The sequence below is a fragment of the Zonotrichia leucophrys genome, chromosome 5 (genome assembly GCF_028769735.1).
Source record: "Zonotrichia leucophrys gambelii isolate GWCS_2022_RI chromosome 5, RI_Zleu_2.0, whole genome shotgun sequence".
NCBI classification, from domain to species: Eukaryota; Metazoa; Chordata; class Aves; order Passeriformes; family Passerellidae; genus Zonotrichia; species Zonotrichia leucophrys.
In genome coordinates this window covers 3,640,776-3,667,669 of record NC_088175.1, presented here as the reverse complement: position 1 = coordinate 3,667,669, position 26,894 = coordinate 3,640,776, and the positions used below count along the sequence as shown (strand labels likewise).

Below are 26,894 nucleotides of genomic sequence, written 5' to 3'. Positions count from 1 at the left end.
AACAAGAGGGAATGAGGAGAGAAAGACAGGAAAAATCTAGAAAAGCACAGATACAGCTACCAACTCCTGGGTTCCAGCTGCGATCAGACAGAAAGTCCAAGAACAGGCAGGGTCCAGACAAGGTGATGGCCTTGTGTTGAACCCTAAATATCCCTTGGCCTTCACTGGCCCTTCCCCCAGGTGGGACTTGTGTTCATTTGGCCTCTCAGGAGCAGGGTTAGGGAGAATGGAGCACTGCCTCTGGTGTGTCAGTGACTGGCAGCTCTGCCAGGCTGGGATACAGGCTTAAGGGAGGGTGGGGCACTTCACTGTCTCACCAGAGCAAGGCCTGACCCCACACACATGCACCCCAAAATTTCTTGAGACATCTTTCCAGTCTCTGACAACCATCCCATGCCTCGAGACAGGACCACAGTAATGGTACCTTTCCTCTTGTGGTCTGATCTAGCAGATGGCAGAAAGGAAAGAAGAGGAAAGTACACTAAAACTCATACAATGGGCAATTGCTAGTCCAATAACCAAAACATAAGTCTAGTTAATATCCTCCTATGCAGTGCTCTCCACTCCCTCCTCACTGCAGGTGAGGTGAGATGCAAATCAGGATCCAGGGGAAGAGTTCATGAACCATTCTTTCAGCTGCAGTGCCTGAAGAGTCCAGCAGTTTGGTCGGTGATTTCCTGTGTGTTTCTTGAGACAGCACTCCTTTTCTGGGAAGTTTTATATGATTTTATACAATTATTTTTGGCACTTGCTGGACCTGTAAACTGGGTTCCAAAATAGCTTGGTAAGTTCAATTTAGGATTCTCTATGACTTATTGGTAGTGCAATACACTGTCCTCCTTGTCAAACTCTGTAAGGATCAATAGTTAGGTTGTTTTGCCTTTTGGAGTCCATTATCTTATAGGTCCAGGCATCAGCACCACCTGAACAAATATACACATCCCAAATTGCCACTGTTATCCCTCCCACCAAACAAGTTTCAGGGGGATTACCAGAACCTGTACCCAGGGAAAGAGGAAGAGGGAAACAACATTCAGTAAAATTCTACTAATTGCCTGAATCGCCTCAGGGGTGGGGTCCAATACACACCAACATTCAGTCATTCCAACTTCCTCAGCACATTGTTTTAGTCAAGTTCCTGAGTTTGGACCAGATACTTTCCAACTTTACCAGACTCTTCAGCAGTTCTCAAACCCCAAATCTTTTTTCTCTTAATCACTTATGCCTTCTTCATCTACAGCTGGAACTTCCCAGCTCCACTGGGAAGCCCCTTTTCTCCTTCATTCCAGGGCCACCAACAGTTCAACATTCCCTGCTTCTGTACAATCATGCCTCACACATTGCTTACCATTACTACACACACTTTCCTCAATACAGTAATTCTATACTCTGCACTGAGAAGACAGGAAGAGGTACATAAACTTGTTTCCATCATCATATGAAATCCTATGTGTGAGCTCCCAAAACTAAACTGGAGGGAGGAATCTTTCACTCACTCTGGCAACCAGAGGGAAAATATGAACATCTCAAATTATTGCAGCAACAAACTTATACAAACATATATGAACATAAATATCTTAAAACCCTTCAAGATAAAAACATGTAAATGCTTGATGCAGTAAAGAACAGCAACTCCTCTGTCCTATCATCACTTCATCCTCTCATGGAACACTTCTAGAAGGAGAAAACTTGGTCCCACTCCAACCTACTTCAAAAAGAGGAAGCGTCTACTTGGCAATCTTCTGTGTTCTCTGCTATAGAAAGTTTAATTGAATAATTAACAGACTGTGAAAATAACCTTAGAACATATAAAAAATGCAACCATCACTAATGAAATTTAAGTTATCTAGTAGTACCTTAACAACACTGATGAGCATTCTGAGCCATGTAGGCCAACTTGAATTAGAGTAGCCAACCATACTTTTGAGGCCTTTTCACTTTAGACAAAACAGTTTTCATTGGATCTACATATTCTGTTACATCCAATTTTGCACATTTGGACTCCAGTCCAAAAGCCAACCAAAAACATATATTTGTTCTATGTGTGTGATGTTAGAGTGGTCCTTAGGGAAAAGGACACCATTCTCTTTTCTTTCTTGCTCACTACCTTGAAACCATACTTGCTACTACAATTGTTAGGAACTATGTCCTGCTAGGATGGTCAACTAAACCAGGAGCAAACAATAGTGCTGGCATACTGGGGACACTGTTCTGAAAACAAAGATGATAAACCATTTAATGTATTTAATTTCAGATTTCAGATTTCACTGCAGCTTTCTCTCCAATGGATTTGCCGTTTACTATATTGTTCAATACAGTCCCTCTGTGCTCCTCTTTGTCCAGAGCTGACTTTAATCACATAATTTAGATGTCTCCAGCTGCAGATCTCACAGCTGTGTGTATAGTTAGAGTCCTTTCCACTTCTCCTTAAGAAGCTCTTCATTTCACTTCCAGACATACATCCAGGCTTCTGTCTGGTCAGGATGTACTTGAACATGCAGAGTTATTACCAAGACTAGAACAACAAATTTGTACAATGACAAAAGTATTTTTCCCCCAGAGGTTACGGATTCTGCAGTCCCACCTCTGGTGGTGGGAAGGCTCAACACCCCCTTGCTGCCAGGAGGAGGCAGGGCAGGAGGAGCTTGCAAAGCTTCATTGCAAATACAAGGAAACTGAATTCAACGCCCTCTCCCACTTTTTGGAGCTGGCACAGAGAGCTTTTTGTCTTGGGCTTGATCCTTAAATTTTGCAATAAATAACAATAACACTGGAGAAGGCCAACAGGGCACTGGCTGTTTCCCATGCACTGGTTGGAAGCCCACTGCCTGCCATGCTCTTCCAGCAATTTACCACACGTTGGAGTGGGGAGAGGGATGACTTCCTCGCCCTCCAACAAATTAATATACACTCCAACAGGTTTAAACTCACAACAGGTCACTCCCTCCTCAGAAAGCTTTGTTTCACTCCCTATCAGTGAAATTTTCAAAACATTCTCAGTTTTATTTTCTTTAGGACGACTGCTAATTTTCCCTAGCAAATTAACCAATTCTGTTGCAGAGTGTCATATCATCACCATCACCTCTGCCTTGGGATAGCAGGGCTTGGGGTGAGGGGCAGTGGGGGCTGGCTTTGCTGAGTCAAACCCCTCCTCCAGGGAGTGGAAAGAGGTGACATCAGTGACATCATGCTCAGAGAGTCCCACCACCTCATTTTTACCAATGGGCAGAGCTTATGGTTTGGGGAGGGGTTTGGCTTTGTTGCATCAAACTCCTCCGAAGAGCAGAGAGGGTTGAAATCACCGTCAGGGAGGCACAACTCCTCCCCTAGGCTGGATTCCCTGGTTCATCCTCCACAGCTTCCTCAATGGTGTTAATTTGCAACTCTAAAGCTCTTTGGTTCCCGCACAAAGTTGTTTAACAGGTTTCTCAGGTTTCGGGCTAGTTGCTTTTGGGCTGTTAATTCTCACTCCACCCTGAGGCGAGCTATTGTTTCAGCCTCCGAGGCAATTTGCAACTTCATCAGCTCTTTCCCTGGCCCTTCCAACACGTGCTGCTTCATCTTTCTGGGCAGCCATTTAGGACTCCGAAGTGGAACCCTACCAGGCAGTTTTTTCCCTTCTTTTGACAAAGCTTCAATATATACCTGAGTTTTCTGCCAGATTTTCTCAGACAACATGTCTGCGTCTGATCAAGCTTCCATACCTGGGATTCAATGACCTTTTTGCCAGAAAACACAGGTTTTGACTGAAAACTACCTTCTCCTTATTCTGAGCTGGACATACAGAAGAAATACCAACCAGATATTCTCGTGAGGTCAAAACAACACAAAACCCTTACTGGCAAACTTTAGAAAATCAGGCAACTTTGGCTAAAGGTTTACTGCAATATCCAATCAACATAAAACACTTCTCACAATATTAACTTGGTCCATTCACCTTAGCAAACTTTAAATCCATTCGATGGTAAGTTACTCAAAATATGCCAACAAGAGGGAATGAGGAGAAAAAGACAGGAAAAATCTAGAAAAGCACAGATACAGCTACCAACTCCTGGGTTTCAGCTGTGATCAGACAGAAAGTCCAAGAACAGGCAGAGTCCAGACAAGGCGATGGCCTCGTGTTGGACCCTAAATATCCCTTGGCCTTCACTGGCCCTTCCCTCAGGTGGGACTCGTGTTCATTTGGCCTCTCAGGAGCTGGGTTAGGGAGAATGGAGCACTGCCTCTGGTGTGTCAGTGACTGGCAGCTCTGCCAGGCTGGGATACAGGCTCTAGGGGGGGTTTGGGCCACTTCACTGTCTCACCAGGGCAAGGCCTGACTGTCCCCTAACCCCACACACATGCACCCCAAAATATCTTGAGACATCTTTCCAGTCTCTGGCACTGCCTCCCAGATCAGCCATTTACTCTGATTAGTTTCACCATGAGGAAAAGCACTGGAGGAATCAGAGGCTGAGCAGAGACTCTACCGTTGGATCAGTGACCACTGCCAACATGGCAACAATAGGACTGACACAACCAGAGGCTGCTGCAGCCTCAGTTTGGGAAAAAATTTAAAATGCCCCTAACAGCAATCTTCCATATTCTTCCCTAGAGCTGGGTGAGGAGATTTTCTGCGAAATTGCTCAACACAGTTAATGTCAGAACCCCAATAATAATTCTGGTTATCCTCACTAACATGTCCAGGAAGACAGTCACTGTTTCAGAAGACTATCTAATGAATTATGTGGTTCTTACATTAAGAACTGCTCAGCAAGAGCAGGATCTGTTCAGCCAAAGACCCAGAAGCCTGATGGCAAGCTGACACAGGTAGCATTAAAGTAGCCAATCACATCACTCTGAAAGCACTGATATGACACAAGGGGAACACACAAGCTTAGTGAAGACACTGGTGGATATCTTTTTATACAAAAACTTCATTGGTTTTCCCAAAACTGAAACAAACTTATGAAAGAGGGTGAGGATGACAATGGTGAGATGAAGACAGGAGGAAGTGCCCACCTAAAATCCACAGACAATGGATTTGCATGGGGAAAGGTTCTATCAATTCCCTATTTCAGGAACAGGTGGGAACACTTTTGAAAACAGAAATACGAAGAGAACACAATGGGGTAGAAAGAAATAAAGGGAAGTTGAAGACAGATACCTTAAAAGGCTCAACAGGGCAAAGATCTCCTCTGGCACATACTCATGTCATGGAAGGCCATTCCTCAGCTGGCCCTCTGCATTCAGACTAGGTAGTGACTAGTGCAAAATCCCAAATTGTAGAAGCACTATGGACAGACACTGCAGTGGCTGGCTGGAGTTAGCCTAAACCCTTAGTTCAGAGCAATTAAATCCATGGACCCACCCTAAACCCTGCAAATCCATCAGAATACTTCTGCACCAGCCTGCAAGGAGTTTACAGAGTCACAAGGTCCAGCAGGAGCTTTGGTTTCAGGCTCTGTACCACAGGAAAATGGGCAAACCAAAGCCAGACCTGAGCTGGCCTTGAAAGCCATCCAGTAACGACACGTGAACTCAGAACTCTGGCAGGCTCTGCTCAGCTGAGACAATTGTTTCCTCCAGAAGCTGCATCTACAGCCAGTCATGTAATTGTCAGGGGTACAGACACAGCTTGATGGCTACTTCTTGTCTATATTTGAGAAGACCTAAAAAAGAGTCATTCCTGTTATACCCACTTACCACTTTGTGTTTTGGCTTTGTCATAGAAACTTCCATTTCTTCGGCACCTGAATTATCACTGGGAGAGCCAGATCTGAAATCCATCATCTCTTCCTCTTGTTTCTTGAGGCTGTCTGCTACTGTTTGGATGGCTTTTGTCCATTCTTCCCTGGCAAAATATAGGCAAATGCATTAATTACTTGTGGCTTTAGATTACCATCTGCCATGGCAAGGATCACCAAGGAATATAGAACCACGAATCAATGGAAGATATGATGAATTATGTGCATTTTCAAGCACTGTAAAAATGCATTTTTAAAATCTTTATTAATCATACTAGAAACAAGAGACAACTGAAGTCCTCCCAGTCTGGACATAATACAAGACTTTTTGGATAACAGAATTTCTAATGGGCAGTCTGTCAACAGCTCAGGATATGACCTGGTCATACAGAGATTTACATAACCAAAACAGACTTGCCAAAACCAAAAAGCAAAAGCCTTACATAAAGCAATTAAAGACAGTTTCTACATGTCTGTGGTGCACTGAAACACACATCCAACTCCTGGGACACTACAGCACCTCTTCAAACACGTATCCCGAATTTTAGTGGCTGCAGTGGCAAGAGATGTTCTTGGAAAAGGTCTTAAAGCTTAGGACACTTAGGTTATTCTTCTGTTGTAAAGATGATGACATTAGTACAGCAATTGCTGTGTAAACTTTAGCAGAATGTCAGCAAAAGCAGTGACATTTCATCTTAGGCATAGGTCTTGGTTACGCTAAAGTTTCCACAGCTGTTTCAGCAACCAGTGCTCTAAGAGTGACCCCTTCAACTCCCATGGAGACAACTTCCACTCCAGTGTCCTTGGGGAGATTTCACACCTTTGGAGCTACTGAAGTGAAAGTTCTTGGCCTTCACTCGATTTCACTGCAAATTTGTTGAACATAAAGAATACAACTCATAAGGGCTTCCAGGGTCTCAGGACAGGCTTTAAAGACACACACAGGGGCTGAAGACACATCCATGGACTACCTGAACTTACATGTTTACTGTCTTTTGAATATGCAGGGAACAGGATGTGGTGATTTAGTTGGTGTTTCTAGGGACTGGTTAAATTCTACTCCTAAGGACATCTCAGGTAAAATATTTTGCTACTACAGCAGGATCAGCAGCAGCCAATGCTGAACAACTCTGTGCACAATCTGCAGTGCAGCTGTGCCTTCCTTATCAATGTCCAATTTTTCACTGGTCCTATGAAGCTGGTTTTTTTTTCTTTAAATCATATCTGAACATGTGAGTTTCCATTTATAATGGATCCAAGAGGCAGATCATTCCCCAGAGGAAGCAAAGTCCACGGGAAAAAGTATCCAACTTAAGATTTTAATAAAAATTGCACCACACAAGATCTTCCCTGCCTTGTGCATTTTTGTTTTGGATTTTGCCTGAATTGTGCACAAATCACCCAGCCCTGTATGGGGCAGCAAGGTAATGTCATACTCAGAACATTCTCCCTATACTCCCAGAACAGACTGCTTTATTCACCATCACTAACACTAAATAATTCCCTTATTTACTAATCATATTTTTACATTCAAAATTATTACAAAAAGAACTTCTTCCACACTTTTCTCTCTCCATTTCTTTCAAAAAAGCAAACATTGGTTCTAAAGGCATACAGAAAGCTAAAGGCATATTGACCTTCATATCTCTTTTGTTACTGACTTGGTTGAGATCTCAGCCCTCCTGAAGTGAGTATCTTTGATTTCTGGGAGAACAGAATTTCACCCTCAGCTTTTATGTCTCAAGAGTACACAACAGAGGTGACTAACACTCTGAGCCCTGAAGTGTCACAAAGCTGACTTAATTGGCTAGGAGGGAACAAAACAAGACTGAAATACAATCTTCCCCCAAGTGGAAACTGCTATTCACTCCCTTTAGGGTCAGTGACCACAAAGTTCCTAAAAGAAACAAGGACAAGTTTCTTTTTCTTTGCTTTTAATTTGACTAAACCTTCTTCTGATCATTGTAACAGAATCAAAAACAATAATAAGGAGCATGCAAAGTGCATGCAAAGCCTATGAAAGAAATAAGTGAGTAATTCTTGGTAGAATTTACTGGTCTTCAAAATAAACATGTGCTAGGATCATATCTAGGGAGGACCAGGCTTTTAAGATACCTTCTCCCTTAGGGCAATGATACTGGAAAAATTTCAGTTCCGTTTCTGGAGAGCAAGTAAATATTTAAATACTCAGTTGCTGTATTATAGCTGTGCTGGAAAACTGTTCTCTCTGGAGGTAAGAGATCAATTCTCCAATGATGAGAGCACAGGATGTAGCTCTTAGCTTTGTTTCCTAAAAGATGAAACAGAAATCTGCACCTGCAGCAGATAACTATCACCTTTATTATCTAATTTGCATAAAACATTAGCAATAGCAATGATACAACTAACTTTTCTTTTAGAAATAGGGTGTCTAAATAGACTTTAAAAGGTCACTTTTTTTGGTACAACTCAACTCTGCCTGAATCTCTATTCCATTTGTGCTCATCCTTCCAGAAACTCCCAGGTCAGAAACCCTTCATTTTACATACCACAACATTTCCAGTGAGAAATGAACCTTACATTCCAGAAATAACTACCTGTGTGCTGGTACACACCTGCACCTGTCCATTTTGGATACCCAACCTAGCAACAATTCACTTCCAAACGCTGCTCAAAATCCACTCTCTGAAACCCTCCCTTCAGGGTTGCTTTTATACTGGAAAATACACTAAAACTGAAGGCACTCAAAAATTCTTTGTCACTTTTCAGTCCAGACGTACATCATCTGATAAATAAGAGCCTCAGCAGAGGACTCACTATTAATGCTGAACACTTGCATCTGCTTTTGCAAGGAGTTTATGCATTAAATATGAATGAAACATACCGCTCCTCTGGAGTCTCCACATGAAATGTTCTTTCAATTACTGTGGTCCACTGGAGGCATCTAATGATAAATGTGTTTGGTTTAGGTCGCTCTGTCTTCATCAGCTGGCACTCTACCACAATCAAGGAAGAAAGAGTCATGGTACATAAGCAGGTTTAAATAATCATTTGTCTTTATTCTTATCTAGCAAACTGCTGCAATTAATCAGCCATAGAAATCTCTGTAAGTACTTCTTTAGGAGACTTGAGACAATTTACTGTGTTGATGAAACCAATAAATAGCTTGGGAGATAGCCATCTAAGCAGCTCTGAAATCAAATTCTGCTTTGAAAGGCTCCACATTGGGTCTGCCCATAGAGGTAAGCAGAAATGTGATGTGATAACACAGAAGCCATTCAGACTCAGGTCCCATACTCTAAAGGTCATGCAGAGCACAGCACACGGCCAAACCCATTTGATAATGTAGCAATTACATACACTGAAACTAAAATCAAGCCCCCACATCCCCTCCTATTGACTTTCCCACGTAAAACCCTGTCTGTGGGTTCCAGGGAGCTGCAGGAAGAACATCTGATCATTTTGCAGCAACCTGATGAAGATCAGACTCAGCATTTCCAGTCCTCAAACACTAGAGGGAACATCAAACTGCAAAGGCACCCCCTGAGAAGACCCCGCTCCAAAAGCCTTCTGGAGAGCTGCAGCAGTTGGGTGTGAGCAGCTTCCAATCCCTGCCAGGGTCTAAGCACAGCCTAAAATGCTACAGAAGTACAGCTACATGCTAAGCCACCACTTCCTTCATAAAAATGTTCTGTCGAGACCTGAGTGTAATTTTTAAATTTTTTTTTTTAATTTTTATATTTATAAATTTCAATTTAATTTTTTTTTAATTTTTATATTTTACTTTAAGCTTCTTAGAATGTTACAAGTGTTCATCCTTCAAATTTGGGCCAGAAAATGCTCCTGGATAAAGAGTAAGCTTTAGCTCTACTAACAGAGATCTAAAAACAGAAGAAAATCAATGAAATAACAACAGGAGCCAAACCACCACATTTTTCAGATAAACGTTAATAGAAAAGCTAATTAATTAAACAGATCCTGCTAGAGGAAAGTCAAATTAAGAAACCAAGTCAGCAGGGGAAAAAAAAAATAATTGTAGGAGTTTTTTCCTTGCATTAAACTCTTTTCCTTGCAGTTAATGAAACCACAAGCTTGCTGTTATATGGTCTTCAGTTTCTAAATAGACTCCTAAATAAATAAAAAGGCACTATGAAGACAAGAAGAAATTTCTGTTTACTGCTAGAGCTATGAACTTCCTCCACCATCAGCAATGTGCAAGCAGAGGACAGAATCCACCAGAATAACAGTACACATTACTAAGGTTACACTGGTACCATTAGGTTAATTTCATTATTGTGTAAATTTAGAATGCTCAGTTTTAAGTTCAAGTTCTTAATTAGCACCAAGATAAAATATTTACTGCCAGTGTTTTTGAGCACTGTATTTTTGGCAATATATTTCATGCCTCATTTGCTGCTGGAATTATAAGCTTTTCAATTAGTAACTCTGCATTTTTCATTACAAGAAAATATAATTTTTCTTTAATAGCACGCTGAGGTTATGCTGCATCCTCCTAAAGCACTCCAATTAGATAAGAAAAAGTGTATTAATGAGTCATGCAAAGGCTTTAGTGCAATAAATGGCACTCCTTCATTCAGATTAAACAACGTCCACGCAGCAATGCAGCCACCTCTGTGAGAGCCAAACACAACTGCCCGGGTGAGCCTGGGGCTGATAAATTCCACCCCAAAGATCTCACTCCTACTTCCAGACCTCCCACCTCCTTAGCTGCCCTTCTTTTTTTGTTGTTTGTTTGTTCTGCCTCCCGTTTTTATCTGCTCAACATGATTAGAGGAAGGCTGGGGTTGTCCTCCAGGAGCCTGCACAATGAAGCCCTAAGACACCGAATGTGGCTGCAGACTCAAAGAACAACATCAGGCTATTTCCTAACCCAGAGCTGTTCTCCCATACTTATCCCAAAGTACACCATCATAAAGAAATTAACACAGAGGTTTTGCTTAGATTTTAAAAACACTTTAGATTCATATTCTGAAGTAGCTGTATAGATATTTAAACTAGCCATGAACTCTCTAGAGTTAACCATTTAATTTCAGCATGATAAACCACACAAGGTTTTTCCTGTTATAGACAGGGACCAATTACATGTCACTCTTCCCCTAAATCAGCACTGTCCATTGATATTTGTTAAGCTTGCTGATCCAGCAATCTTTAAGGCATACAGCAAGATGAATAATAGAGATTTGTCAGTTAATAACCACTATAATTCAGGAATGTCACCCAGAATTGTTTTGTTTAGTGAACAATATGCTGTCTAATTACCCTGCTCAATCATAACAGCACATATGAAGAAATACAGAAGGCTTTCCTTTACCAAAGTGCTATACCATATAGGTTGTAAAAAGTTTGAAACTACCACTTATTTCTCACCATGTATGATAATCACACGGATTTTATCAATGAAACAAATGAACAGTATTTTTTTTCTTACTTTTAAACCCAACTGTGTGTTCTTCACTCCAGCTGAAGTTAGAGAAGCACCAAATCCACCTTCTTTAATCATTAATATACTACTGCAATGTGCAGCACTTCAGCACAGACAGAGATGGTGTGTAGTATTAGGTCTGATTTATGGCATGTTTGGGGATTCTGCTATAAAAACATTCAATTTCAAATAGGGGCTGAGGGTTATCCACTTTGAAGGAAGTTTTTCCTGTGAAACAGGCCAACATAAGTATTCCCCATTTGCAACAGAGTAGGTACTATAAACAGCAGCCTGTTGAAAATTATTTAAATTTCTCTAAAGAACCTCTTGATTCTTTCCCAGCTTGGTCTTTTAAAGTAAGTAGGACAGAGAAATTGTTCCTAACAGGAATAGACACCAAGGCATTCAAATGTAAATTACCATTTTGTATTTGAAAGACACTTAGTATTATCCCAGTGACTTTCTAAAATGTCACAATATTTGCTTTCCCAGCACTTAAGCTAAAAGGCAGATTACTTTCGATGAAAGTGTCAAACTCTGCTCCCTATATAATGACATCACACTTAAAACAATAATGTCAAGGAAGAATCCTTCCTATTCCTACTTTGGTTTCTTTAAGGAAGGGTATGGAGAAACAGAAAAAAGAAAACAGAAAAAAAAAAGGAAAAAGGTAAATAAGGAAAATAGAATGATGAAGAAATAAAACTTTTGGAAGACAAACACAAATATTACGTTGAAGTGTCTGTTTTCTGCTAACAAAACTGTATAGATTCAACTCTGAACTGTTCAGCATGGCAAAGGTGAGGGGCCAGGAGCACCAAGTTACACACCTGCACAAAGGTGGCTCTTAGTAGCAGCACACAAAAATATCAAAAAATCCAACCACTAATCTGGCCATCCTGTGCCCTCTGAAGACTGCTTGACTGCAGACACACAGTCCTGTCCCAAAAGGAGCTCTCGTATTGTTGAGCAATTATGTTTTCAGCAGTACAACAAAACCACCACAGTCCATCTTCCTTTTTGACAGCCGGGAGCAATAATCCCTTTCTAACAGGAACAGCCTCTCTCTCCATGTGGTTTTTCACAATATACTGCTTTTCTCAGCTATATGGTTTTAAAGGCTTATAACCTAATAGGGAGACATACATGATAATCCGAGATTACAATTGGTATGAAGGCTACTTATCTCACAGATTTACAACTCAGCCTCTACTGGTTATTCATCTGCTGGAGCTCTGGAGCAGAACTTTTAGGTACAGACTTTTTTATTCCTTCTACCTTATTAGTAGAAAAGTACAGAACAAAAAACACAAATAAGATTCAAACACTCAGGCACCACGCTTCACGAGTGTTACTTTGGGTTCTTCTGTATTTGTTTTTTGTCTGTTGTCATTTTTTTTTTAAAGAATCAATCTGTAATTCCAGAGAAAATAAACTCCTTAAACACAGCAAACATCAGTATATGGTTATTTTAAAAGGAAAATTAGGTGGAGAAAAGGTTATTTTAAATAAATAGTACACCTCTCTTTAGCTAGAGGGGCTTTGAAACAAGTTTTCAAAAATTAAAACCCTCACAGACCAAAAGGAAAAAGCACTGTGGGAGAAAGAAAGGACTGTCAAGCACATGGAAATCACACACTATTTATTGTTTATACTTTCTTCATACCCATTTAAAGGAAAAGACAGGTGACCATTAGTTGTTATCTTCTGTCATAGCTTTCTCATTAATTATTTCCCACTTCTCATGTGCTGACAAAATCACTCAATATGAATTTTACACTACAAGTAAATAAAATTCCCCCTTTAAAAAAAAACCTCCTTTTACTTGCAAAGACAAAAAAGCCTACATTTTTTGTACAGCAGAAGAGGGTAAAGATTTTAATCAGAAACATGGGACCACTTCCAAAGAACAGACTGACAGAGACAGCCTGCCATCTCATTAAAAAAAAAAAAAGTCTGGTTCACTAATTAACAAAAAAGTCAGGGCTATCATGGTCTCTTGGACGAAAAGAAAACAGAAAGATTAATTTTTATTAAATATTTAATATTGATATTTAAATTAATTCATTCTTTTACAAAATAATTTCACTGGCAGGAGGCTTCTGCAGGCCTGTGCTCTGGCCTGAGCCTTCCTCCAGAGACAGCTCAAATTCATTCACACTAACACAACACGTTAACCCTGAATGAAAGGATCAGGCAAGCAGGTTCAAAGGGAAAGCCTGTGGTGCAAAGTACATCCAAAGCGATCCCTGAGATGGGCTCAGCTGGTTAGAGCCTGGTGCTAATAACACCAAGTTTGTGGGTTCAATCCCCATATGGGCCATTTACATGAAGAGTTGGACTCGATGATCCTGTGGGTCCCATCCAACTGAGAATATTCTGTCAATCTGTGGAAGCGTGGAGGGCACCCAGAAGGGACAGAAGTGCTGGCAGCACTGCCTGCTACTGCCTACATGAGAAATCAAATCCTGGTGGGGAAACAGCTGCTTTCTGTGGGCCCAAATCCACAATAATGACTTCTAGCAAGGAGGCCCCACTCCAATCCTCAAGGCCTCCCTGAGATGCCACCAGGCAAGAGCCACTGCCAGGAACATCCTCCCACCCACCACCAGCCCACAGTGCCTCTTACAGGCAACTCTCACAACTCATCTATCTACAGGCACGTGCTGTGTCTTCTTTGACAAAGCTCCAATGCCATGGTAACAAACCTGTTTATCTAGAAATGCTGAGACTGATGGGCTCAACCTGCCAAAAAAGCACCATGTTGCTGTTAAGAAAACTGACTTAAGTTAACCCATTTTAAAGGCAACTTAGACAAAGGAAAGGTGATGGACACATTTTTACTCCTTAGTACTGAGCTGCCCAAGTAATGCAGTTAGCAGCAGCAAGAGGATGGAAGTGCCCTCCAGAAAGTGCATTTGTTAAAAGCCTCTGGCTATAGACCAAGTACTGAATTAATTTATAAATTAATGGCTTTCTTCTGCTTTGCTTTACCTTCTTGATCTGTAAGAAGATATCAATCTAAAGAGGAAAGTACCGTGTCATTACTGAAATGAAAATACTCTGAGAATTCTCCCTCTCAAACGACACAAAAAGCCCCAAAGCACTCTTGGAATCCTGTACAGAGGCACCAGGAAACAGCATGTCCATTATGTATTCCTTTATCACTCACTACAGGTATGTGCTGCTACTGGAGGAAAAACAATGAACATTTCCATTAATTCCTACTGCTGCCCAGCCCTCTTCCAGGAGCAGGGTGTTTCAAAATAAATACCTGCTTAATGATCAGCTACAAAGATGAATCCCCTGTATTTTGAGCTACCTTGTAATGAAGAGGGAAAGCCCCTACCCTTCTCTCTGCAGAGCTTTGCTTCCAGTAGTCACCAGGAACATGGAACAGATCATTGTTAATAACAGGTGCCACAATGATCTATTTTTAAGTGGTGGAACGAGACACAGGCAGATCACGAGACAGGAAAGATTAAGAACAGGAGAAAATAAAAGCTGGAAGTATACAGTGAAAAGTTAAAAACATGAGCAAGAAAAGGAAATTATCTTCAGAGTCTTCTATCACATCCTGTGCTGCAGCACCTGAGCAAAGTCGGAAATGTTTGCATAGTACAGAGTGCAGAGGTTAGGAGATGTTATTATTTCCAAACCTTTTTGTTGGCTTTGATAGAAGAACTATGGGTTTGTGTTCAAAATTAAGAAAATCCAAGGGTGCTTCGTTAAAATGTGCTCATTCTGCATTCTCTTATGCTAACAATTAAATAACTCTGACCAATGTCAATGCCACTGGAATCCAGATCTGGTGGCAGTAATGCTTCTGCTGTACCTAACCTGCCAAGTACATGCACCTGGGTGAATTCTCCCTTTAAAGCAATTTGCTGACTAACATACATACAAAATATTAACAAATAAACCTGTTTTATTCAATAACCAGAAATGCTAAATTACTAGAAAACTTAAAAAAACCAAGAAAAATAAGCAGAGCATCAAACCTCCACATTACAGTCATTCCTGAGAAACACAGTGGGATTTATCAGCTCAAATAAACACACTTTGTGTTTAGACAGTGCTCTGGGCAGATCTGAATGTTACTGATGCAGCTTCCCAGCTATGTTACAAGAAGACATCAGCCCCAAAGTGGACAAGGAAGCAGCTAGAAACACTTACGAGCTACTGAGAAGTTATTTAAAGGTGATTCCCGCTGGTCCACATCCTGTGGCCGCTCCTTGTAGCCAATGAAGGTGCCATCATTCTTCAACAGAAAATACCGCGGCCTCCATGTTTTGATGTATTCTCCTGGAAAGAGAGGATGGGCAAAGGGAAACAACATCAGAAAACACCCCAAATACTGACACACCAATAATTTCTGTTAATATTGGAACTGTATGTCATCCTGACAGCAGCAGTTGTAAGAACATTCAGTTCAGTCTGATACAAACAGTGGAAAAACACAGGCACTGAGTCACATACTGATAGCGATGTTAGCCATAAAAATGGGACTTCACAAAAGGTAAACAGCTATGTTTTGTTCTTCCATCTACTTTGATTTCCATTCAAATTCTGCAACATCTGCCTTAAATGCATTTTAAATTTTAAAAAAAATCAGAGCAGATGTCCTATGTATTATTTTTGCTATTGTCATTTTTCATACTGACAAGTGGAGAAATTTTTTTCATTTACATTTTGCAGCGCAAGTATTTTAAACAAGAATGGGTAATTTACTAATTAGTCAACTGCTTTATCAAACCAACAGTCACTTTCAGACCATAAGAAGATAATTCTCTGCTTATGTTACATAACATCACTCACTTCTCTCACAACATCTCAAGCATGAAACACAAGATGATATATCACAATATGAAGGAGAAAACACTGGATGATGTATAGCCACCACAAAGTCGAAAACAAACATCTATTCTGAAAGATATGTCACCTTTCTTTGTCTGAGGAAACACCCATTGCTCACACCATGCTACTGCTCATCAGCTCATCTGATGCTACTGCTCACCTGCACAGGTGACACTTGCATGACTGCATTACAGCCACATTCAAAATGTGAATAGCAGCAAAATAAGAAGAAAAGAGTTAATCAAAACCTCAGTTATTTACTAGATTTATTAAGGTAATAATAAATCTTCAGGGAAGGAAGCAGAAATCCCTTTGATGGCTCTTCTGGACGACTCTCAGTATGCCTGAGTTTTCTGCTCATTTACCAGATCATTGTTTTCTGAGGCAGTCTCAAGAATCTCAAATAGCTTTTCACGGTGTCAAGCTGCCCCTCTAGGTCCTAAAAAGGTCCTGTTTCTACTCAGCTGAATCACAAAAATCTCATTCAAGGTGTTATTCTAAACACAGTACTGGCCACACTTTTCCAATTCTGCTCACCCCAAAAACTGATTTAAAAATTTTAAAAGCAAGTGGTCAACTACAAAGCACCCACAGCCACACATCAACCATGCCCTCCTCCCTTCTGTATGGTTTCTCACTGGTCTGTTTAACACTGAGAAGATGACAGAGCACACTCAGAGCTGAACTGCCACAGCAGGACCACACCTGTGCACCCTGCCCACAGGTGCACCTGTTGGCAAGCTCTTCAAACAACCAAAACAGATGAGAGAAGGCTCACCAGATTCATTGGCTCTGGCAACCTTCTGCTGCTCTGCTGTTCTCCAAGGCTCTTTTCATGCTTTCCCATTGCTCAGCTTTCCTCTGCTGGTGATTTCTCTCCCAGCAAAGTGCACCCTGCCCCAGGAACTCTCTTGCAGCTGCTTTGTCTCCTTCCTGTCCCCACAGAGCTCCTCTCCGTCTGTGGTGCAGTTTCAACCTGCTCTGGGCAGCAGCTGTGTCACTTCTCTGCTCACACTCATCCTTCTCCCTCCTGCACACAGAAGCAGAAGCAACCCCGACGCCCACACAACACAGACAGGGGTGTGCACAGCCCCCACCAGCTGCTTTCACCTCCTTAGTCCTCACTGGGATTTCAATTTCCTCATCTAAAACAAAAAACTAAGAGCTACTGAGCTGTTAGGGAGAGTCACTCAGAGCCACCTTTGCAGTGGCCATGTCTGCAGAAAACATCCATGTGAACTAATGAAACAGGTATGGGGCAAGAAAGAGGAGAGGAAAAGGAGCACAAACCTTCTCATTGTTTCTTTTAGAGATGGCTGTTACTGCCCTAAGTGTTACACCAGCCTGTAAGGTGCTTACGAAAGTGTCATCATCGCTCCAGGAATTTCAGAACTCACCTGTCATGGTTTAACATTTATAGGCAAGGAGGTAAATGTAGAAGGTTTTGTTGTCATCATCTTTTTAATTCTGACCTTAATTAAATGCCAAAAACTTTCTGGGATCAGCAGGAGATTATGAAGCCTTTCACATTTAAATTATCAGTCCAGCTCGGCCCAGATCAGCGAGATTACTCCAATCTCATTACTGTTACACCACAGATGTGACTACAGGGGCGAGAAGACACTGGCATGCTCAGGCCAGCTCCTGACTAGAGGTTTGCCAGGTAAGCAGGCTGGGAAGGTGGCTGCCCAGACCATCAGGATTTTGGAACGGGCTGTTACATACCTGACTCCTTGGCATTTTCTTCTCTTTCATAAAGCACACCCAGGAGACCTAACGACCACCAACACCTCTTACCAAATCTGCACTTAGGACTAAACCCAGATTGGATGGGACAAATAATATCTGAACAGGGACAAGATTGAGAATTTTTACTTCCCTTACTCCCTCATTTATGCTACACATCCTCCCCACTGGCATTTACAGAGGGGACAATAATTTTTTGCAGATTCTGAAATTATTATCTGGTTATATGCAGCAAAGTACACATAATTTTAAACAGAATAACACTGTACTGTCACAGGAGACTTTCTCTAAGATTAGATGCTTATGTTTGGCTCTCATACTTCCTTACAGCTTTATCCCACCGATCTGCTTCTCTGTTAGAAACACATCCTCTAACAGGATTAATCACACAGTCTTTAAAATTGTGCATTCCATACATATATAGCATCCTCCTCCACACTCACTGCTTCTGTGTGAAAAATCAAGGATTTCATTACCACCAGCCTTTCTGCAGGGATCATTCTACTTGGATCTTCCTTTAAGCTCTGCTTTAACTGGTTATGGTTCCTGATCCACCTTTTTAATTTGCAAATAAGTAACATGATTTTATTTAAATTTTTTTCCACATGTCTGGAGCTTAATGAATACTGTAATATGGCAATCCAACATATTATTGATTATTGTTCTTGCCAAGAAGAGTATGAGGCACAGTGCAGCATCTGTGGTACAAGTTTTTATTATATAACACACTGAGGTTGTACTTCTGCATCCTGCAAAAAAGTGGCAAGACACTGCCTGGTGTGTGACTTCCCAAGGAAATGATCTCCAAGTATAATTTTACATTCAAGCCTGAGCAAGCCATCATTCCTCTGCAGAAGCTCGGAAACACAGACTCACCAACAGTCATCAAAAAGATGTACAAAGTGCATATTCTTAAGAAACAAGCTTATAGTTTTATGATTAGCTAAAAGACTATAAATGGCCTACAGCCCACGAGGACCACATCAAAAGGTGACAGCAAATCTGAGTACTGGAGGCAGAAAAGGAGTTTGTCAATACAGACAAAAAAATAATTATGTGGAACTGCTGGGACAAAGCTGTCTGAAAAACATCAACACCTTTTCCTTCCTCCAATATACTCAGCAAGCTGTCATGCCTCAAGAGTGAACTGAGCTGTTTCAATTTTTGCCCTGTATTCTTTGTTCCTGTTGCGGTTTTGTTTTTAAGAATCACAAGAAGAAGTTACTTGAAGTCACTAATATTAGCAGTTATGTAGTCACACTAGAAAGAATCATACCGAGTACAGTAAATGCAAGCATGTGTGGCAAATTCTATCAGACAACACTAAAAAAAAAATAATGATCCACCATGGAAAAGTGAACAATTTACAAAGCAAAACATTTTTTCCTCTGTGATTCATTGCTTGTGTAATGCCCTGGCAGAGCCTTCTTTGTTTTCAGTAACAGAATGCTAACACTGCAGAGACAGGAAAGCAAAAGCATGGGTTATAAATCCTACATATAAAATCCTGGAACCAAACAGACTCCTCTGTAGCTTGCTGGCTTTATTATTTAAAATCTTTATGTATCATTCTGTTTACTCCGAGCAATTTCCAAATTGCAAAGATTCCCAAACTGTATATATCTGGAAACATACACAAAGATTGTTATAGACTGATTTCCCTTTATTGCCTTGTGCCTGCCCCCACACACTGCACATTAAAATACTTAACACACACTCAGAATGTAAATCCATCTCATGCCAGAAAAGCTTTTTCACGGTAACACATACTGCAAAGCACTCTTATGCCTGAATATTTCAGAAAAAGTTAAACACAAAACTCCTTTGGCTCATGAAAAGTTAATTCTACTGAGGATTTACAATAATGCAGGGTTAGATTATTTTCCTCTCCTCCCCACAACAGTATCTCACCGAATCTGGAGCTGTCTACCACTGATAGAGTGTCTAACATCAGAAACAGCTGCCACTCCCTGGGAAGCTCACGGGGTAAGTGGAGAATAATGAGCAGCAAGCACCAGCAGAACAAAAGAAAATCCATCTTTATTTACCAACTGCTGCATGCTTGTTGCTGCATCAAGCTCATTCAAAGCCAACACCACACCCTTTAATTCAGAACAGACTATATTTAAGAAGCCTCTGCTTTTGTTTTAATCAACTCATACATACCGATGGTTTGAAAAAAAAAAAAATCATTAGGTTAACCAAGTCAGCATCCAATGCTACCCTTGATATTTACAAAAGCACCAGAGCGACTATTAACTTTCTTATGGCCCAAAGTAACCAAGTAACAAGCCCAGGGGCACTGACTGAAAACAAAGTCTCAGTTATACGAAATGCAGTCAGGTGGCTACCACAAATCCACCAATAAATAATGCATTAAACTTTCTGCTCTGAGCATCAGAAGTAGCACCTTTAATTGCATTTAAGCGTAACACTCAAAAAATTAGAGCTTTTGAGTTATGCAAGCCTTTTGTACATTCCCACACGCTCTGATGATGTAGGGCACTCCCTGCTTGTACAGCCCCAGTTCCTGTCCGAGGGAACATGAAAGTTATGCCAATCGAAACGCTAATGTGCCACCCATCAAAGCACAGTGACTCATTTCTGAGCCTCAATGGCCATGAGAAGTGGTCTGCATCCTGTCGGCCTAATAAGGGCTCCGAAAACAGACGCCAATTTCCTTAAAGATGTGAAGCTTTCAGGAGCTGCCATCTCGTTCGTGCTGAGGAGTGGGATGGGGATTTACAGTTAGTTCTTGCTGCTTGAGTAAACTGAGTAAGTGTCCACTCGCTTCAAAACCAGCTGAAATCAAAACAGATTTGGAAAAAGAAAGCAGGGCTTGAAAACTTGCCTTTGCATTTCTAAAGCACTCGGAAGCAAGCCCTTTCCAAGTGCAGGGAGCTAATTCTGGATCTTAACGACCTGACACCAAACAATTAAGTCTAGGGTGACCTGAATGAAAACTCTCAGCTCAAGTATGTTTCGTTTTTTATAAAAATAGCTGCACAGACACCCACCAGGCTGGTGCACCACTCTTCGCTCCCCGATGCAAACTGTCAGAACAAGATATTTAAACACAGTAGCATTTCGGTAGCTTGGGGAAATTAAAAAGAAAGGAAAGAAAAAGAGGTTATGTTAATGTCTTTCCCAACACGCCGGCGGAGAGAGGAGGACCTCTGGTTTGCCTGCCTATTCAGAGGCGCAGCGAAGGGGCCGCTTCTTTGATGATTTTTTGGGGCCCCTCTCTGGATGCCTCCTCGGCCGCGGCCTCCAGCGTACAGCTGCAGAGGCGCTCCCTGTGCCTGGAATCTCAATGAGGAGCCTGGGGCTGCCGGCGGGGCGGTCACCGCAGCCCTCGGCCACTGTGGGAACAGCTCTGAGCATGGCCACCACCAACCAGGCCAGCCCCGCACGGCTCAGCTCCTCCGTGCCTGCCATGCCCGACTGTGGGGTCCCACTGGGGTGATTGGGGTGTGATAAATCAGTTCCTCACTTTCTTCCCCCGCAGGCAGTGCGATGGCTGTGGGGTGCATGGCCGTGACTGACGTGACTGCCAACAGGTTCAGGAGAAGTGCTGCCTCCTCCTTGGTTTCAGCTTTTCTAAGACTCCTGCTGCTTCTCAAGCTCAGGGAGAGCTGCAGCCCAGGGCACCTGCTTCATTATCGTATCTTGGGGGAATATGGGGAGGAGGGAGGTGGGCACCGGAGGTGGGGTGAAGGGTGATGGATGAGCCGTCTGGTCTCTGAGCGACAAAGGGAGCTGTGGGAGGACACTCCTGGTCACCTGGCACCCCACATCTGTAAATTAACTTCAGAAAGCAGCACACAGCCTTGGCTTCGGGCTTCCCACAAAGCTCCATAGAAAAGTAAACGTACTGGAAGCTGCCCCTGTCTGTAGTTACACAACAGCGCAGGTGGGAAACACCTAAGGAAGGCATCGGGTGCTCTGATTCACAAAGCTGGCCATGGGAGAGATGAGAAGCCAGATTACAGAGAAAGAAAAACAGATTCTCACCCAATACTTTCTCTGTGCAGGGGATGGACAACTACCACGTTCTCAGATTCTATCTCTCCCAAAGGGTTTGAGATCACCAGCCAACACCACCACTGCAGAAGATGACACCCCTGTATTTTTTACCACTATGCTTCAACTGTATAGTTATGTAAAACTGAAACATGGAGGTTTATATTTTTCTTTTTTCTTTTTTTGCTGAATTTCAGTTTAGAAGGTCAAAAATGTTGCCATATTGCTTACAGCAATCAATTTAAGCAATACCAGATATTCCCAAAGGAGCAAAAGAGAATTAATCAGCATGTAAAAAACTCCTTACTCCTACCTTTGGCACAGCTTAGTCAGGCTAGTCCTAACCTACAGCTGTCTCCAGTGGGAGAAGATGTAAATGAAATTTCATTAAAAACAGCAGTTTTAAGGATAGCTACATAAATTACAGGAAAATATAAAATGATTTCTTAAGTTATACTGAAAACAATCTCAGAGTGAATTGCATCTTCACTACCTCATGGTGTGAACAAAAGGACTTAAAACTACCATGAGGTGTCCAACACGATTAGAGAAATCTTTAGAAATAAACTTGCAAGCAGCTACAGGATTTTAACAAAATAAAACATTCCTGTAACAGAAAGTGCCATCATGTGTTTCCCTGCTTTTGACAGGTGCCCAACTCTCTCCCATTTTTATAAATAAATAAAAATGACAGAGGAGGTGTCAGATTCACTGAACTGAATTAAGCATACTTAGAACAATTATTTCTCCCCAAGTAATTTTTACCTTGACACTATGATGGAAAATAGCACAAGCAGCTAACAAGGCACTTAAGCTAATGAGCCTCTGCAAGTTTTTAAATATCTTCCCTTAGAGGAAGGAGGTAGCTACAACTATTCCTCAAGCTCAGTCTGAATATGGTCAGCGTTTCTGCTAATCAGGCTCTTAAATACACCCCATGTACTTACACAAACAGCATGACTTGGTGCTCCAAAGATTTTATGTCTACTACAAATACAAAGAAAAATAAAAGCTAAAGCAGAAACACCAAACACACCACACCCTGGTGTATTTGAACAAGGATGGGCTTTTCTAGACAGCTTCTGGAAGTTGATTCAATGATTTTACCTTTTTGCCTAAGAATCCTTAGCCATGACACTTGTGCTTATCTGAACACATGCCTGATTTGAGTATGACATATCCAGTTTTGCTTTTCAGTAAATCCCATCTAGAGACTGGCAGAGTGTCTGAGGGGACAAAAACATACACAAACCAAAGCTCTTCCTGAACAAATTAAGGTGAAATCACAGGGTTTTAACTTTTATTCCTCAAGCGACCTAAACATAGGGGATGTCCAGGAAAAGCATCGTGAATTGATTAAAAATTATTTTAGGACCCTTCTCTCACTCTGCCCCATTAAAAAAAGATTAGGTGAGTCAAAGACTCGGGCAAGAGTGATTTTTACAATGCATTTATTTGTTTTATGAGCATTAAACCTGGAAAGTACTCAGCAGAGGTTCCTCATTAAAATCCCAAAGTTGGTGAGACTGAGAGATACCCTGGTAGCTTGGGGGGGTGGGAGCCCATGGGAAAGCAAGAGCAGGGGAGGGAAAACGCAGGACACAGCCTCGAAGAAAACAGAAAACATCCACATTGAGGATGTTTTCATCCACCACTCCTTGAGTCCCTGGCTTGCACTTCTAGGCTCCCATTACCACATCGTTGTGTCATTCACAAAGTGAATCAAAATCTCAGGGAATTGTAAAGAAATGGAGGGGGAAAAAAGGTTAAAGGACATTAGGGGAGATTTATGGAAACTGTGGCATTTCTAAAATAGATATGAACCAACTACAGAGGCAGTCTGAAGAGGGGGGAAAAAGCTCTCTCAGTAAAAACTAAGCTGCAGAACACGGATTTTAATAAATAAGCAATTTATGGAGAGTAAGAAATTAACACATTGTACTGTTACTCTTTAGCTTCTGGGTTTGAGTCCTAATTTTCAACATAAATGCACAGAGTTGTTTTCGGTCGCTTACAATAAAAGCTCTACCAGTAATTGTGTGATCATGCTGTGCATCGGGAAATTTCTTAAAAGTGCCAAGAAAATAAAATCAATGTAGAATTTTAAAATGTTTATACAAACTGATAAATATTTCGTACAAAGATGAATGAAAGCTAAGTTAAATAAACATTTCAATGGAAAAAATAAGAAATGGCATTAAATAAGAGGCAGTGTCTTTATAGGGCTGGGGCTAATTTGGATTTCCCTTCTTCATTTAGTCACTAGCAGGTCCTGGAGGAGGACAAGAAGACCATGTTAGTTCTAATAAAAAGTTTCATTTATCTTGAGGCATTTAATGGCCATCAATGGAAAAATTAGGAGCACTTCCCAGAAAGCAAGTCCTAATATTTGTTATCATGGCAACCTCCTGGTTACGCCTCCAAATTTAGTATTCCACAGATAAGTTTTACTGAGTCACTACCCCAAACTCAGCAATGAAAATCTCCTCCAGATAACAGTAGTGCTGCCTCATTTCAGAGGAATTTTGCACAGTAACTTAATTGCATGCTGAGAATTTATTAAAGCAACTTCACCACTGAGTAGCGTAAGAGCAGAAAAGCCACGGCAGCTGTGGTGCTAAGCTTAGTGAGTAACCCAGGCATAAGAAACTCTGCCAAGGACTTCTGTGCCTTGAACTAAGGTGTGTTGTCACTGTAAAGCAGAGCACAATCCACACTGCTGCCTCAACAGGGTCACAAGCTCAGTCAGACACACCATTACATCTCATTTATTTTTTTAAAAGACAGTAAAAATGTTTAGTCTTAATATAATCGAACAGCAAAATTCATGCTGGATTTCAGTGGTACCACAATTTAGCCCTGTGACACTGAAACATGTCTAAAATACAACTAAAAACACATGCATATAATCACAACTATTTTTTAGCCTCGAAGTTATCTATTATATTAACCTCATTATACTTCTCTGTAACAGCTCCAAGCTCTAGGGGAAAATGCATTTCAGTCACACAAAGATCTGTTTCTTACACAAGGATGAATGAAATAAAGATCAACCTGAAAAAAGAAACAATAAAGACCTACCTACCTTGACACTGCTACCAAAAATTAATTTTCTTGTTGCCAACAGCATCTTGCTACGCCTAAAGTCACTTTTCATTTTGAAAATAGCATAAAAAATGAACAGTATATTCCACAGAGAAGTGGGAAGCAGATGGACACAGAAGATGGGAGCCTGAATTACAGATTTTAGTCTGCAGTGCCTCTTACTTTTGTTTTGGAAGGACATGGCAAAAATTCCATTTTCTACTCAAACTGCTCCTATGAGCAGTGTTAAAATAAACATCACTCCCAGCCTGCCTGAACTCACACCAGTTTCTGTGGGCATCAAATCTGGTACTTGCCTCACTGGATCTTCTGAGGTCAGGGACTGCCACATCAGCCCCACCTTTCCTCCACACCAGGTTTTCCATGCACAGCACACCACACAACTCACATTCCTTCATCCACCCAAATCCTGAAAGCCCCATCCCATAACTGAACACAGTCCATTCTCTGTAGTTCCATCTTTCCACTCTCACAAGGATGTCCCCAAAGGACAGAAGCCAAAGAAACTCCAAAACACATCCCTCACCCAATCACATTACAGCAACCCATCAGGTGTAGAACTTGCAACAACTACAACAACTCTCCAGGAAAGTCAAATTCCCACATTCTGAGAAGAGCCAGAAAACCATAAATAAAGCTTTAAACTTTTAAATGACAGCTTTTTGCTTTTTCTTGTTTATTTTCCATTTTCTTGTTTATTAATTTTATTTTTTTAAAAAGGAGAGAGAAAGAGCCCTACAGGTCACCTGGGGTAACATTCCTGAAAGCCAGGTGCCTCAGGGACTTCTGGCAAGGAAGGTACAGACACATGTACAGAAAAGCCTGCATGCAAGCACTGTTTGATGCTTAGCACACCCTGTTTTACAGCACTGCCTGCCACTGGTCCCTGAGCTGATGCTTCCAGCTCAGGTGGCAGCTGCTGGGGGCTCCTCTGCCACTTCAGCCAAGCCAAGCAAGGTCAAGCCAAGCAAGGCCACCCTGCAAACCCTGCAGCTGCCAGTAAGGTGGGAGGGGAACTGAGAACTGCGCTAGACATGAGTTAAGACATGGTTACAATTCTGGCTGAAATAGCTGCATGGGAGCAGCGCTGACAAAGGGACAAGCTGTGTCTCTGGTGGGCAGAAGGGAAGGCACTGACTGGGCTGAGAGCACAGGCAGGGCAGGGAGAGGCTGCAGCCTGACCCCCACCCCATGCCAGTTGTGCCTGTGGCCGTCACCAGTCCTCTCCTGCTCCTGTTCCAGCACCAACACAGGCAGCTGAAGCACAGGTTGTGCCCAGTCTGTGGGGAGAGTACGCTCCCCACTCAGCACCTCCTTGCTGACACGCAGCCAAATGCAGCAAGCTGGAATCTCAAAGCTGAATCCTTCAGCTACACAAAGACACGTAGGGATGTTCCACAGAGCTAATGTGGAGCCTGGCTGGGAGCACAGGGTCCCTGCACTGACCCTGCTCCTTCACAGGCACAGCCAACACACAGGAAAATCTTCCTGTGTCACACTGCCCACAAAGCCCGTACCACCCTCTGGGCTGGGGAAGCTGTAAGGTTTAGATTATTCTCCTGTCCACTGTTGTTGCACATTTATTTCTGCATCCCCTTTTTAACTTCAGGATTACAGCCTGAGTATCAAACTAAGAGACAAAAATGTTTCCAAAAAGCAGTCACTGAACACTTAAAATTTTCATTTATCCACAGTATACTAAACGAACCTTGGTTGTGGGCAGACTTACTGCAAATTACAGTTTTCTAAATGAAGACACATTCGGCTATAGAAATTGGACAATACAGGTAACACCTTCTTCTTTAAAAAAGAGACAAAAAGAAAAAAAAGAGAGAGAACAAAGGACTCAAATGAAAATTACTGTACTGGTATTTTATTTGGTGGTAAAATTGCAGCTCAACTACAAGATTAACTAAGCACAAGTCCACTACTGGGTCACTATCACTGGTTTGAGAAAATGTTTTTCTATACACTTTTCTTCCTGTCATCAGAGAATCCAAATTTCCTAGTGTAAT

The 26,894-nt window shown here is 41.6% G+C and overlaps 1 protein-coding gene across 3 annotated transcripts in view; it reads right to left on the bottom strand.

The window, feature by feature from the left end:
* The window catches only part of AKT1 (AKT serine/threonine kinase 1), a 78,904-nt gene that overhangs the window by 24,419 nt on the left and 27,591 nt on the right, over positions 1-26,894 (bottom strand). For all 3 annotated transcript variants that reach the window (XM_064713524.1, XM_064713522.1, XM_064713525.1), the window contains exons 3-5: positions 15,325-15,453; positions 8,590-8,701; positions 5,686-5,833 (exon numbers count right to left, since the gene is read on the bottom strand). In XM_064713524.1, the coding sequence (XP_064569594.1) occupies positions 5,686-5,833; positions 8,590-8,701; positions 15,325-15,453 (389 nt within the window). The remainder of the gene's footprint in view (positions 1-5,685; positions 5,834-8,589; positions 8,702-15,324; positions 15,454-26,894) is intronic.